This window comes from Carica papaya, chromosome 6, assembly GCF_054855325.1.
Source record: "Carica papaya isolate Zhongbai chromosome 6, ASM5485532v1, whole genome shotgun sequence".
NCBI lineage: Eukaryota > Viridiplantae > Streptophyta > Magnoliopsida > Brassicales > Caricaceae > Carica > Carica papaya.
Window position 1 is genome coordinate 9,016,639 of NC_142314.1, and position 16,037 is coordinate 9,032,675.

At 37.2% G+C, this 16,037-nt stretch overlaps 1 protein-coding gene across 1 annotated transcript in view; it reads right to left on the reverse strand.

The window, feature by feature from the left end:
* Positions 1–16,037, reverse strand: part of LOC110818927 (Patched family protein) — a 71,618-nt gene that overhangs the window by 6,762 nt on the left and 48,819 nt on the right. Inside the window, exons 30-32 of the mRNA XM_088222020.1 lie at positions 15,965–16,029; positions 15,801–15,866; positions 15,518–15,611 (exon numbers count right to left, since the gene is read on the reverse strand). Of these exons, the coding sequence (XP_088078146.1) occupies positions 15,518–15,611; positions 15,801–15,866; positions 15,965–16,029 (225 nt within the window). The remainder of the gene's footprint in view (positions 1–15,517; positions 15,612–15,800; positions 15,867–15,964; positions 16,030–16,037) is intronic.

Here is a 16,037-nt window from a genome sequence, read left to right on the forward strand (position 1 = left end):
TAGATCTTTTATTTACAGTTGAACCTGTATAATCAGCAACTGTATAAATTTCTAGGAGCAGTTTGTCACTCTTCCTAAAAATAATTCGTTTTCCAAGTGACATTTTTAAGTAAACTAGTACTCTATAGGCTGCTTATAAGTACACTTCTTTCGGTTGCACATTAATTGACTTATAGCACTCACTGTATAAGCGATGTCTGCTCTTATATGGGACAAAGATATCAATCTTCCAAATAAATACTCTAATACATTTTCTTGTTTACTGATTGTCTTCTTTTACTATTCCTAATTTGTTATTGGGATCAATAGGAAAATTAGCTGGTTTAACTATTAATTTGTTAGTATCTCTTAACAAGTTATGAATATATTTTAGATAAGAAATAAAGATCCTGAATTTTGAGGAGATAACTTCAATTTCAAGAATATATTTCAACTTACTCAATTCCATAATTTCAAATTCTCTTATCAGGTATTGTTTTAGCATTAATTTTTTATTCTCACCATATCCTATCACAATAATGTCATCAACATATACCAGGAGAGTTGTAACTCCCCATGTCTTTAAGTGCTTGACGAACAGAATGTGGTTTCCTTGAGCCTGCTTAATCTTAGGTTTATTATCATCCTTGTAAACCAGCTAAACCATGTTCTTGATGATTGGTTGACTTCATACAGTGCCTTCTCCAGTTTACATACCTTATTTGGTCTTACTTTTTTGTTAAACTTGCTCGAATATTCATGTAGATTTCTTCTTATGAAATCTCCATTAGGAAGACATTTTTCACATATTATAGTTGTCAATTAAAATGAACAACTAACGACAACAAGATTTGCACAATGTTCGTCTTGACTATTGGTGTAAATATCTTCAACGTACCTCATCCAGATTCTTATTGAGGCCAAATAAGAATTTTTAGATGTGTTCTTTTTCATCGACCTTCTTGTATAGGAGTAGATCTTCGAGACACTTCTACATCACTTCTTCATAAACATCAAGTTGTTGTCAATACCTTGTAAGGATGTTCAAATATTCAGTAACAGTTGAATCTCCTTATCGAAGGTCATGGAGAATGTTATTGATTTCGAAAATCGCAGAGGTATTGTCGATGTTGGAGTAGGTTTCTCTAGGTGCATCCCATATCACCTTTGCCGTGCCATAATACATAAAGTTTTCTCCTATATTATTGGTTATAGAATTAATTAACCAAGACATCACCATATTGTTTTCGAGTTTTTAGGTTCAGTGTCCTGGATCATCTTCCTTCGATTGAACAGCGGCTTCTGTAAGGTATTCTTTTCCTTTCCCGTAGATGAATAACCGGACAGACTGTAGCAATTGAACAAAATTCTGCCCATTGAGTTTATGACCGGTTATAAAAAGAATGATGCCTTCTGTGATGCTGATACTACCGAAATGGACTGCTTCAGGTCTGGAGGTTACCTCTAAGATTGAACCTTCCGTTTTGCTTGCCATGGGTGAGAGAAAATTTCTTCCCTTTTTTGTTTTGTCCTGGTGGTTTAGATCTACTTGGATTTGGGTGCATCACAGATCTGTGGTGATCTTCGGCTAAAGGGAAGTCATTTGTTGTTAATTTAATCCCCAAGAAGTATTTTAATTATCCAAAATCTTTGAAATGAAATTTTGTATGCAAGAATGACTTGAGAGAAGACATTTATGCATGATTATCTCCTGTAATAACAAAATCATCAACATAACCATCAAGAATTGTAATACTACCTGTTGATTGTGTATAAAAGACTAAATGATCACACTTACTCTTCTTCAATCCAAACTCATAAACTATTTCACTAAACTTATCAAACCACGCATGGGGACTCTATTTCAAACCATACAAAAATTTCTTTAAATGACAGATTTTCTTGTACTCTTCCTGAACAACAAATCCAGGTTATTGCTGCATATACACTTCTTTTAAGAAATCACAATGAAAAAATATATTTTTAATGTTCAATTAATGTAAGAGTTAGTCTTGGGAGGCTACAATAGAGGTGAATAAATAGATTAAGGTAAGTTTGGCCACTGAAGAAAACGTATTAGAATAATTCATCCCATAAGTTTAAACATAGTCTTTCGCTACGAGTCTACCTTTAAGTCTCGCCATAAAGCCATATGAATTCACTTATACTGCAAATACTCATTTGCACCCCACAATAATTTTTTTTTTAGGTAAATCGACCAAATCCCAAGTATAATTATCATTAAGAATATTTATCTCCTCAAGCATTGCATTACGCTAACCAGGGTGATTCAAAACCTCTTTAACTGTCTTGAATTTGAAAGTTGAATCTATAAAAACAATTAAAGAGCTAGTAAAAGCAATTAAATCGTAAAATTTTGGTACGATAATTAGGCTGTCCTTCACATTACCTCAAATCCGATGTATCATGAGAGAACCAAATACATCGAGATTGATTATCACTTCATCCATGAGAAAATTTAGAAAAACTTGATATCTACTAGTTAAGTGAAGACATGAGAATAAATAGGTGACATATTTCCAAAGTCTTTGAACGGAACACAGATTGAATATCTTCGTAATAAACTGGGTATGATTAATATCTATATTTCAGTTTGAGGAAAATGTTAGAATAATATAGAATGTTCTATTATATAATAGCATGATTTTCTCTATATAATAGCATGATTACCTTCCCAAATATATTAGCATAATTAGGCAGCAAATTAATAGGGTAATTTATATTGGTTACCATATATGAATCTATCTGTATGTATATATACCCCTAACTCTATTGGAACGAAATAAGAAATATTTAAATATTTTTCCTAACTCTTTACAATAACTAATGAGAAATGTTATGCTTATGTTTTGAAAATTTACATATATAACAATATAAATTTTCATATTCTGAATTCTTAAGCAAGATAAACTGTAAAAATATTGTTTATTTCTTACGTATCTGGATATAGAATAAGGGTATATATACAAGTTGAATTCCTAAATTGTAGTTGCAAATTATGCAGTCAATATCTCTAGGTACTAAAGAAAGAAACAACAATTAATTAAGAAATTTTTTTTTCCTTAAAATCAAAAACTGATTCTAACTGAATCTGACTAATCTTGACATTTAATCGTAATATCATATTTTCATAATCTGAATCCCACTAATTTTAGTATTTAATCGTAATTCCACATTTCTACACTCCCCTCCAAGTTGGGTGGTAGATGTTTAGCATTCCTAACTTGCTCTTCATATTTCCACAGCTTGATTTTTGGAATTGTCTTTGTCAAAATATTTTGCTGTTTGGCAGTTAGATGGAGTAAACATAAGTCTGACTGTTCCTCCTTCAATCTTTTCTTTGATGAATCGGCGGTCTATCTCGACATGCTTCAAATCAATCGTGTTGAACAAAATTCTTTGCAGTACTTATGACAGCCTTATTATCACATAAAATTGTCATAATTAGATTTAATGTAATTCTAAATTCTTTGAGTATTCGTTGGAGCCATATTCCTTCACATATTACATGAGTTATTGCCCTTAATTCTGCCTCTGTATTAGTTCTTGCCTTTACGAATTGCTTTTTGCTTCCCCAAGTTATCAAGTTCCTCCACACATAAGAACAATACCAGTAGTTGATCTTCAATCAGTTAAGGATCCTGCCCAATTTGCATCAATGAATATGTCAACTTTCCTACTTGAGGTTTTCTTAAAGTAAAGCCCTCTACCCGAACTTTTCTTGAGATACTGTAAAATTCTGTATATAGTCTTCATGTGTCTCCTAGTTAGTTGTTCATATAGTGACTTACCATGCTAACAGAGAAACCAATATCGAGCCTTGTGTGAGTTAAGTAGATCAACTTTCTCACTAATCTTTGCTACCTATCTTTATCAGCTTGACGACTTTCAGTATCTTCATTAATCTTGCCCATAGGGTCCATAAATGTGTCTATTAGTTTATATACTAGCATTCCAGTTTTTTGAAGTAGATCAAGGACATATTTTCTGTGTGACCACAATTCCCTTTTTGGTTTGGCCAACTTCCATGTCGAGAAAGTATCTAAGTTGTGCAAGGTCTTTAATTTCAAATTCTCTTACTAGCAGTTTCTTGAGACTTTCTATCCCTTTTTCATCGTTTCTTGTAATTATAATATCATCAACATAAATAATGAATAAAGCCAAGTTACCTTCCTTAGAATACTTTACAAATAGTGTGTGCTTTGCTTGGCATTGGGTGAATCCATGCTTCTTTAGAACTCTGGTTAGTTGATCAAACTAGGCCGTAAGTGACTGCTTTAGGCCATATAGAGACTTTATCAACTTGCACACTTTCCCTGCATTTTTTGGTGTTTCCATATCTGGCGGAATCTTCATGTGAACTGCCTCTTCTAGTTCTCTGTTTAGAAATGCATTTTTGATATCAAGTTGGTGCAAATTCCAATCCAAATTTACTGCCACTGATAGTAACACTCTGATGGAGTTGAGTTTTACTACTGGTGCAAATGTTTCTTCATCATCAATTTGATATGATTGAGCAAACCCTTTAGCTAATAGTCGTGCTTTGTGCTTGTTTATGCTTGCATCCGGATTATATTTTACAGTGAATATCTATTTGCATCCAACATGCCTCTTATCCTCTGACAGTTTTGAAAATTCTCATATTTCATTTTTCTCCAAGGTTTGTATTCCTTCCTGAACAGTAGATTTCCCTTCAGGTTGTTTAAGTGCTTCTTGGATGTTGGATGGAATATGATTGTCTTCGACAGAAGTAATAATGCCTGAAAATGTTGTAAAAATTTTCCAGAATGCACATGGTTACTGATTGGATGCTTAACACGAGATCTTATCCCTTTTCTTAAAGCAATAAATTAATTAAAATCATTCAGGTCATTATTAGAGTCTAGATCATGAATCATGTTATCTTGTCATGAGTCCATATTGTTTGAATATCGGTCCAATTCTTGGTTTTGCTCAAGTGGTGTACTCTCCTCTTACTCCTTTTGAGGAGGTTTCTCGATTTTTTCTTTATGTTTTCTTCTTGAATAGACTGTTACCTCTTTATTGCCTTGTTTAGTTGATTTGGGAGTGACGGGAGGAAAATTGTTTTTAGGATTTTCAATGATAGGAAGAGTAGCAATTATTTGTGGAGGTATTGATAAACTCGAAGAAGAGGTGGTATTGGTTTTGGCTTCCCAAAAATAGAATTCATCTATGGATCAGTTCTCTACTTAAATTGCTTTGTTGGGATAAAAAGGTTGATTTTTAAAAAATATGACATTTATGGAGGTGTCAAATTTCTTAGTTGTAAGAGAGTAGCATTTGTATCTTTTTGGTTTGATGAGTAATCTGAAAAGATGCATTTAATAGCTTTTGGATCGAGTTTACTATGTTGGAACTTATAAATGTGAACAAATGCAGTACATTCGAATACCTTGACTGAGATAGATGAGATTATTCGAATAGATAGATTTGCAGTGAGAAAGACTGAGATGGGGTTTTAAATTTGAGAATTCTAGAAGGCATTCGGTTAATCAATTAGGTTGTTATAAGTGCTGCTTTACCCCAGAATTGTTTTGGCACATTTGAAGCTATCATGAGTGACCTTGCCACTTTCATTAAATGTTTATTTTTCCTTTCAGCAACTCCATTATGCTGTGGAGTATCAATACACGAGCTTTGATGCACGATACCATTTTCCAACAGATATGGCTTGAGTATGTAGTGATAGTATTCTCGAGCATTGTCTGTTCGAAGGACTTGAATTTTTGTCTGAAATTGTGTTTGAGTCATCTTGTTAAAGTTTTCAAATATTTCTTTTACTTCTAATTTCTCTTTCATGAGGAGTACCCAAGTCAGTCATGTATGGTCATCAACAAATGTGACAAACCACCTAAAACCGGTAATGTTGATTTTGGAGGCCTTGCAAACATGACTATGCGCCAAGGAAAATGGATGAGATGATTTGTAAGGTTAAATAGAATACGAATTGCGAGTGTATTTGGACAACTGACATATTTTGCATTGAAATTTTCTGGACCTTTTGTTGAATAATGATAGATATAATTTTTTGAGATACAAGAAGTTTGGGTGGCCTAATCGATAGAGCTATAACATAACAACACTATCTAGTTGGATACTAAGGCTATCAACTACACAAGCAGTCTTTCATTGGTAGTTTTTAAATCTCCTTGGCTCTCAAGAGATAAAGTTCAACACACACTTCAGCATTGTCAATCATCTTCGCAGAGTTCAAGTCCTAAAATTCTCACATGTGTGGAAGAAATTTAGTAACACAATTAAAATCCTACATTAGTCTACTTATAGACAATAAGTTGTAATCCAATTTCGATACATAGAGTACAGAGTGAAGGATAATATCCTTAGAAATAATGAGAGAACCTATATCAACTATCCTTAAAAGAGTTCCAAAGGCAATTCGAACTAGGAATTATCATGGCAGGATGTATATTCATAAACAACTATGAGATTTCAAATCATGTGATCTAATACTCCAGAATCCACTATCCATATAGTGTGATTTTTTTGTTTAATGTTAAGGGCATGAGAACAAATACCTTTTTGGGCTACATATGCAGTACCACTGGTTGGTCCAGAGGATCGTTGAGTCTATTGGAACATTTTCTGCAGTGCCTCCAGTTGTTCTTTGTTAAATGGACTATAATTTGTGCCTGCTGCAGTACCACTAGAGTTCGTGTTAGGTTTGTCTTCTTTAGTTGTAGCGGTATAACCTCGACCTCCTCGGTTTTGCTGTGACCAATAATGTTTCCAATCGGCAAGTTTACTGTGTAGATGCCAGCAAGTCTCCTTTATATGTCCAGATTTCTTACAATGGTCACACCATGAGCGATTCTTCTTTGTTTGGTTGTTATTATTGTTGAATTGAGTTTCTTGTGCAGCCAGAACTGACTTCTCAAAATTTTTTAAAGAGTTTTATATTCAAAGCATGATTTTTGTCTGTTTTCTCTTCTACGAATTTCAGAAAACATTTCTCTAACACTAAATAACGGCTTAATACTTAAGACTTTTCAACGTACCTCATCCAAATTCTTATTGAGGCCAAATAAGAATTTTTTGATGTGTTCCTTTTCATCGACCTTCTTGTATAGGAGTTGATCTTCGAGACACTTCTATATCACTTCTTCATAAACATCAAGTTGTTGTCAATACCTTGTAAGGATATTCAAATATTCAGTAACAGTTGAATCTCCTTACCGAAGGTCATGGAGAATGTTATTGATTTTGAAAATCGCAGAGGTATTGTCGATGTTGGAGTAGGTTTCTCTAGGTGCATCCCATATCACCTTTGCCGTGCCATAATACATAAAGTTTTCTCCTATATTATTGGTTATAGAATTAATTAACCAAGACATCACCATATTGTTTTCGAGTTTTTAGGTTCAGTGTCCTGGATCATCTTCCTTCGATTGAACAACGGCTCCTGTAAGGTACTCTTCTTTTCCTTTCCCGTAGATGAATAACCGGACGGACTGTAGCAATTGAACAAAATTCTGCCCATTGAGTTTATGACCGGTTATAAAAAGAATGATGCCTTCTGTGATGCTGATACTACCGAAATGGACTGCTTCAGGTCTGGAGGTTACCTTTGAGATTGAACCTTCCGTTTTGCTTGCCATGGGTGAGAGAAAGTTTCTTCCCTTTTTTGTTTTGTTCCGGTGGTTTAGATCTACAGCTCTGATACCATGTAGAAATATTGTTTATTTCTTATGTAAATTTTGGATGCAGAATGAGGGTATATATACAAATTAAATTCCTAAATTGTAGTCACAAATTATGTAGTCAATATCTCTAGGTATTAAAGAAGAAAACAACAACTAATTAAGAAATATTTTCTTTTCCTAAAATCAGAAACTGATCCTAATTGAATCCTAATAATCTTGACATTTAATTATAATCCCATATTTTCATAGTTTTTATCCCACTAATCTTGGCATTTAATTATAATCCCATATCTCCACAGAAACAAGCCTTCAAAATAAAAAATGATGGACATTTAAATCTTTTATGGTAGAGCCAAATCTTATGTGTGAGGTTGGTAGTAATAGTAGAGAAATATTCCCTAAGTACATCCAAGTAGTAGAGTTTGTTTCTGGTTTTAACACATCCATACATTTTTCTTGAGTTTTAGTCTTGAAAATTACAATAACAAGAGCCAAATGTTACTTGTAGTTTAAATCTTATGATAACTTGTTGCTCGATACAAGATTAAAGCACAGTTTAAGAACATCTAACACATTTTCTAAGCCAACAGTAGGACTAAACTTAATGTTTTCCTTATCTGTAATAATCTTGGAGGAACCATTTGCAGAGACATTATTCTAATTACTTGGATAGGAAAAATATGTATAAAATTGTTTAGAATTATTAACTATATGATTTCTGACTCCTAAGCCTACAGTCGAAGAATTTTTAAAGGGTTTATCTCAAACATTTAAACCATGTGAAAAAAAGGATGCTTAAGTATTTTATTACATTTGTACCTGTGTGTTTTTCAAGGTCCTTCAATTGACTTCGCAATCATTCAATTTTAGTTTTGAAAGCTATGAAATTGGCAAATATTTCTTCTTCCTGTGGGTTGGTCATATGATCCTTTTTAGAATCTTCTTTGTGTTAATTTTATATCCCCACTGTTTGTTGAAGGTATTATCTTGCTGTGCAATTTTCAACATTTACTCTTTGGTATGTCTGGACTTTTTACAAAAGTTAAACTGTATATTGTCCATGTTATCTGTTCTGGAAGTGGAGTTCTCATAGTGTTTTACCTTCTTTATTTGTTGCCGAGGTTTGCGACCTCGTGAGATCAGAACTGAACTATTGATTAAGGTTTTTAATCATTTTCTTACTCTATCCTATTGTCACAATAAAAATTATCTCATTAAGTGATGAATTCTTAGTCGTTTATATTCAAGATTTAGTAATGCTAGAAATTAATAGGCACAACCTTTTTTCTACAAACATTTTAAGATGGGCTGCATCTTTACTGCCATCCATGATCAAGCTGTAGTACTGGTCTAGTTCCTTACACTATTTTAACATGTTAAAATATTCATCTACTGACCTATTCCCTTATTTGGTGGACCATCTCTTTGATGGGTCCCAATCAAAACAAAATAAAGAATGAAAATTTTTGTTCTTTGCTTCGGGTGCAAAGGAAACCACAATTTCTTAATTTTACTGATGAATCGAATTTATTTGCAGCTGTGGTGAATTTATAGGCAAACAGTCCTATAATTCAGCCATTTACAATCAAAATCTAAACAGAAAAGATAACAACAAATGCTTAACGGCTAGTTGATAGTGTGCAGATTTCTTGGCTCTGCAATTTTCTCACATTTCCGTTATTTTTCTTCTGCAAATTGTGGGTTGGGAACTGGTCTTTTCCGCGATCTGCGTGGTGGTGTTGTATCAATATCCTCCCCTTTTATAAGAATCCCGTCCTCAACGTTAAGCTCAAAAAACTTAAGTCTTTAATTCTTGAGTGTTCTCCCATGTTGCATCTTCAGTGGGAAGTTGACTAAGTTTTCTTCAACAAGCTTAGGGCATTTTTAGGCCAACAGGTGTCAATGATAGCTTCTTGTTGGAGTGTGCTATCCCTGTTTGCATTAGTTGGTGGCAATTCTGTATTTAGGTTTACCAACTCCCCCAATTTATGTTTGAGCATGGAAACACAGAAGACCAGGTGAATACGGATTCCTTCTGGCAATTTGAGCTTGTAAGCTGCAGTCCTACTTGCTGCATGATTTGATTGGGTCCATAATATTTGCCAGTTAATTTCTGGAATGCTCTCTTGAAGGCGGTCTGTTGGCGATAAGGTTGGAGTTTGAGAAACACCCAATCGCCTTTATTTAGTTCCACATCTCGCCTTTTTTTAATGGTCATCTGTTGCATTCTATTTCTGGCAGCCGGTAGGTTGATCTTAAGTTGCTTTAGTAGTTGGTCCTGGTTGGTGAGTTGCTGATCCACCTCATTGACTGGTGTGGAGCCAATCTGGTAATGCAGAATGGCAGGGACCAGTTTGTCATACAATGCTTGAAAAGGGATCATGCCAATAGAAGAGTGGAAGGTGGTGTTGTACCAAAATTCAGCCTATGGGAGTAAGGTGCTCCATTTCCGGGAGTGCTGATGGACAAGATATCGGAGATATTGTTTGACACATAGATTAACTACTTTGGATGGACTGTCCATCTAAGCTCATCTTGAGTTCAGTACCTAATAGCTTAAAAAATTCTTACCAAAAATGACTAATGAAGATAGGGTTTCAGTCACTTACAATGGAGCACGGTATGCCATGTAGCTTAAAGATGTTCTGGATAAATTTTTTTACTACCCCTTTTGCTATGTACGGATGTGTCAAAGCTACGAAGTGAGTTGATTTGCTTAATCAGTCAATGACTACCCGCAGGTGTTTCTTTCGTTGGAAGAAGGGAGTTCTTCGATAAAATCTATTGTAATATTATCCCATACTTGGCAAGGTATTATTAATGGTTGCAAGAGCTCTACTGGTACCAAGGTGTTCGCTTTGGCCTTTTGGCAGATGTCACATGCTGACACATATTTCTGTACATCCTTGTACATCGACAGCCAATAGAACTGTTGTGCTATCCTTTTATAAATTCTTAGTCTCCCTGAGTGGCCACCTACTGGTGAGTCGTGAAACTCCTTTATTAGTTGGGGGAATGACAAAGGAGTTGGGAGGAACTACGAATCGATTGTGGAAATAAATCGATCCATTTCTCCATCCATAAGGCTCTGTAGCCAAACTGCCAATTTTCTGCATATAGGTGTGACATGTTGCTACATCTTGTATCTGGGTCCAAATACTACTTTGCGGAATGGAAATAGCATTGATAGTAGGGCTGCCTTCTTTCCGGGAGAGTGCATCGCCAGTTGAATTTGTTTTCCCCGGCTTATAGATAATCTCATAATCATATCTCATGAGCTTAGAAACCCACTTCTATCATTCCGGGGTGGTAATTCGCTGATTCAGGAGGTATGTTAAACTGACTTGGTCCATCTGCATAAAAAACTTTTCTCCCAGTAAATACAGTTGCCAAAGTCTGATTGCCACCACTATAGCTAGCATTTCCCTAGCGTATGTTGACCATGTTTGTTTGGCAACACCCAAGGAACAGCTCATATACGCAATAGACTGACCTTGTTGCGATAATATTGCAGCTATACCATTCGCTGATGCGTTCGTCTCTATCACAAAGGGATCATTGAAGTTTGGCAATGCTAGTGTTGATGTGGAAATTAGAGCTTGTCCATTTTTAAGTAACTGGGTGAGGGGTTAGGCGATTAATGTCATAGTCTCGAAAGAACTTTCAGTAGTATCCTGTCAACCCCAAGAATCCTCAGAGTTCTGTGATGGTGGATGGTCGTGCCCAAATTAACAATGCTTGTATCTTAGTTGGATCTAACTTGACTCCTTGAGCGATGACAATATATCCTAAATACTCAAGCTTTTGGGCCTCAAATGTACACTTTTTTCGTTTCACATAGAACTAGGGTTTCTTGAGAATCTTGAACACTTGCTTGACATGAACAAGATGCGAAGTCCAGTATGAGTTATAGATTAAGATATCATCAAAAAATACAAGTACAAACTTACGGAAGTGTGCTAGAGAGATAAAGTTCATAATGGCTTGGAAGATTGATGGCGCATTGCATAAGCCGAAGGACATCATCAAGTACTCATAGTGGCCACCATATGGGTGCGGATAGCAGTTTTAAGAATGTCATCGGGGTATACTCTGACTTGGTGGTATCCTGCGGTCAAATCAAGTTTGGTGAAATAGGCTACCCCATACAATTCATCTAGCATATCGTCGATTGTTGGAATGGGAAAGTGGTCTTTGATACTGACTGAATTCAAAGATCTGTAATCGGTGTAGAAGCGTCAAATGTCGTCTTTCTTTCAGACTAACAAAACTGGGGAGGAGAAGGGGCTAGTACTCGGTCGGATTAGCCCATTCTGAAATATATCATTAACCTATTTCTCAATTTTAAATTTTTAAAAGTGTGCGTACCGGTAAGGTCTTACGTTGACCGGTTCCTTTCCTTCTTTCAGGTTGATATGGTGGTCAATCTCCCTTGCTGGTGGCAGTTGGTCAGGCACTCGAAACACGTCATGATACTTGGCCAGGAGTTTCAGCATGTCTGGTCTGCTCTTGGCCTCCCTAGCTATTTTTCCATTCACCCTTGATGGTGCGTACCGGTAAGGCCTTATGTTGACCGGTTCCTTTCCTTCTTTGAGGTTGATATGATAGTCAATCTACCTTGTTGGTGGCAGTTGGTCAGGCACTCGAAACACGTCATGATACTTGGCCTGCAGTTTCAGCATGTCCAGTATGCTCTCGGCCTCCCTGGCTATTTTTCTGTTCACCCTTGATGGTCCTACCAACCAATAAATGGTGCACACAGAGTCCGTTCAGCCTACCTCTCGGGCCACCTCTCTGATGGAAGCAAGTTGGATGGTCGGGGCGTCCAAGCCGCGCAACATCCAACAGCAACTGCCCCATTGGAAGCTCATTGTGAGTTGTTTCCAATCACACTCGACCGACCCCAATTTCTCTAGCCATTGAACACTCAAAACCAAATCTAACCAGGTAAGTAGTAAATCATCAAGATGAAGAGTATGACCGACATGTTTTCACCAGCCATGGCATCGGAGAGGACGATCATCTGCATCTTGGACCGAGGAGGGCGGAGTGGACTTGATTGGTAGGCGAAGCTAATTGGCTACCCGCTCACTGATGAAATTGTGAGTGGAGCTGCTGTCGATGAGGATCATCACTGCGTGCCCTTGGATAATAACAGCGACCCTCATGGTTCGAGTGGTCGGCCACCCGGTGATGGTGTGGAGGGAGATTCTTGGTGCTCCATCCCCTATTGCGTCTTTGTCCTCTTCGTTGGTCAATTCCAAGATCAAGAGCTGGGAGCGGCAGCATTTATAGCCCACCGTGAACCACTTGATGCAATGGAAGCAAAGGCCTTAGGCGCGCCAGTGTTGCATCCCTCCCCAGGCAAGGAGTCTCAGTCAACCAGTATCGAGGGCTAGGGTTTGAGACACTTGGGAAGGCAGGTTACCGGTTGGGTTGGGTACCAATTTGCGTCCGATCCGATTACGTTGCCGGCCCAGTTACTCTACTCTCATGCAAGCCAAGTTGATCGCCTCTTTCAAGGACTTAGGCCTTAACATCAATCTGTTATTTTGGGCTTAAGCCCGCCCATGAACGTCCCAATGAGAGCCTTTTGGATCTAGCTCTGAACTCGGTTCCCGAGCATTTCAAACTCCTACTGGTATTCTCTCAGTGGGCTATCTGTCTGATATGGGAGAGGGCCTCATAAAAGTCTTCTCCTTTGGTCGGCCCGAAACGGGTCCAAAGTTCCTCCACAAATTCAGTCCATGTCGCTGTTCTCCCTTCTTTCCTATAAGCTTTCTTTAACTAGAGCCATTGATTTGCTTCGCCTTCAAGGTGGAAGGAAGCGAAGGAGACCTTATGCTCCTCGTTGGTGTGCTAAAATTCGAAGAGCTACTCGACTCGGTTGAGCCATTCCATCGGGTCGTCGCCCGAATAAGTGGAGAAATCGAGCTTCGTGATTCATGAGTAGAACGCCGGTCAGCTTCTGTCAGTTCTTTCGGTGGGGTCCTCTCGGCTGGGTCTTGTGGACAAAGGAAGGTTCGTTTGGTGACTGCTAGAACTCTCTCAATTGAGCACGAGGGTGTCCATCAACCGTCGGACGACATCTTCCAACTTATGGAGCTTGTCGGTCGTGCCTAGTTCCATGCGACTCAGGTGGTCCTGAATATCGCCAACGCTGTGCTCCAGGTTTTCTATTCTCTCCTTATTGGTTAACATGGTGAACCTACTCTGATACCACTGATGGGTCCCAATCAAAACAAAATAAAGAATAGAAATTTTTGTTCTTTGCTTCGGATGCAAAGGAAACCACAATTTCTTACTTTTACTAATGAATCGAATTTATTTGCAGATGTGGTGAATTTATAGGCAAAGCAGTCCCATAATTCAGCCACTAACAATCGAAATCTAAACAGAAGATATAACAACAAATGCTTAACAGCTAGTTGATAGTGTGCAGATTTCTTGGTTCTGCAATTTCCTCACATTTCCCTTATTTTTCTTCTACAAACCGTGGGTTGGGAACCAATCTTCTATGCAATCTGCGTGGCGGTGTTGTATCAGTCTTGAACGTCATATCAATAATTTGAGCAATGTCCTCAACTTTCAAGTAGATTTTGTTAATTCTATCCTACATTGCTTTTACCGTACATAGGAATAATATGGTTTTCCTTATTTCTGAAGCCTTGGAGCTCTAGATCAATGCCATGATTATAAAATCTTCTTGATCCCATGAATCAAATGTGGGGTCTCTGGATTTTTAGTTTGGTACGGAGGAGATGGTTGCACATATCTTTTCCTTTGAGAGTGGTCCGAACTAATTGAGACCAACTTAAATCTTTTCCTATGAACATCTAGGCAACCTGAATTAGCTGACATTCGCTGGTGATATTTCCCATGTGGGAGTCTGAGTCTTTGGATTGAGATGTACCCTCTGACATTAGTGAATTTAGACTTAGACAAGCTAGACATGGCTAGGGAAGCTGCTAGGAATGAGCAAAGATTTAGAGGAACGATTGACCACCATATCATAGTACGTTTCTAGTGCAGGGAGTGGCGGGTGCTAGGCCGACAGGGTGGACAGTTGCATAGAGAAACAGTGCGCTAAGAAGCGGTCCCCAGATAGATTTACAACCCTGTCAAGAGCGAGGTGCAGACTGGTCTGCAATGCGGTTGAGGCATCCGTTAATGTGGCAGCTAGGGTTGCGCATCTGGGCAAAATGTGCTACTGAGAGCGACAATGGCTGTGTTGTGCACGTATGAGTCAACCGCACGACTGAGAGCAACCACGATTAGCCTGTGCACATCTAGGCAAATTGGATGGGGCAATGAATCTTGATCTTGGTGGAGATGGCTAGCTACGATGTCTATTTGTGGAGAGATGGCTGATCTATGGTGGACAACAACTAAGGTTGTGGTGGCCAATAATGAAGGCTAACTCTTTTCACAATTTTCTTATTTTGGTAATAAACACCGAACAAGGTTTGTAAAATAGTTTAAGATTTTTTAACCTAGAGCTCTGATATTATGTTAAAAATAGTTTGTATATTTTATTAAATATTACAATCCTATATATATAGATTTTCTAAAATGAAAAATAAATATGATCACAATTAATTACATAAAGTGTATTTTTACCCTTATACCCTCAAACGTAATTTAACCTTTCCTTAACAAAAAAATAGTTTAATTTTCTTATTTAAGTTACAACATTCTACAAGAATAGAAAAATAAATAAGGCATAAGAATGTTGAAAAGAAAATATCCCAGTCATAAAGGATAAAGAGACTGTTGTATCGAACAGAACTACTTCAAAGATGCAAAATTTTACAACAATGTCTTAAGATACCAACCAAGTGCGATAGCAATGTTGATCAGAGCCACCCTCCAGATGTCCAGGTACTGCTCAAAGAATATGTAAAAGACTGAATATGGAAAGACATCCATCTGCATCAGAGAAGTTGTCAGAATCATGTAAATCTGAAGTATTTCAGTATCAAACAGCACTATGCTCCAGGTCTTGGGACGGTAAGCATCTATTCCAATCTCTTCTGGCAATAGTTAATGTTCAGAGATTATTGATAAAATTGCTGAAGTCTAAGATAAAGGTACATCTACACAAGGCCTAATTCAAACCTTCAAAGACTCCGAAATTCTTGAGCTGAACTCCCGTGCAGCTCGCATTGAACCAACATAGTCACCCTGAGAAAGGACAGCCAGATCAAACAGACAGTCTAGAACTTCCATCACTCGGGCTAACAGATTTAAACAGAATCATTTCACCAATGATATTTCTATACTTGTTTGTTAAGTGGTGTATGATATGTACGAAACTCTGATGCTCGAATAACACCAGTCTCATAACCTGAGAAA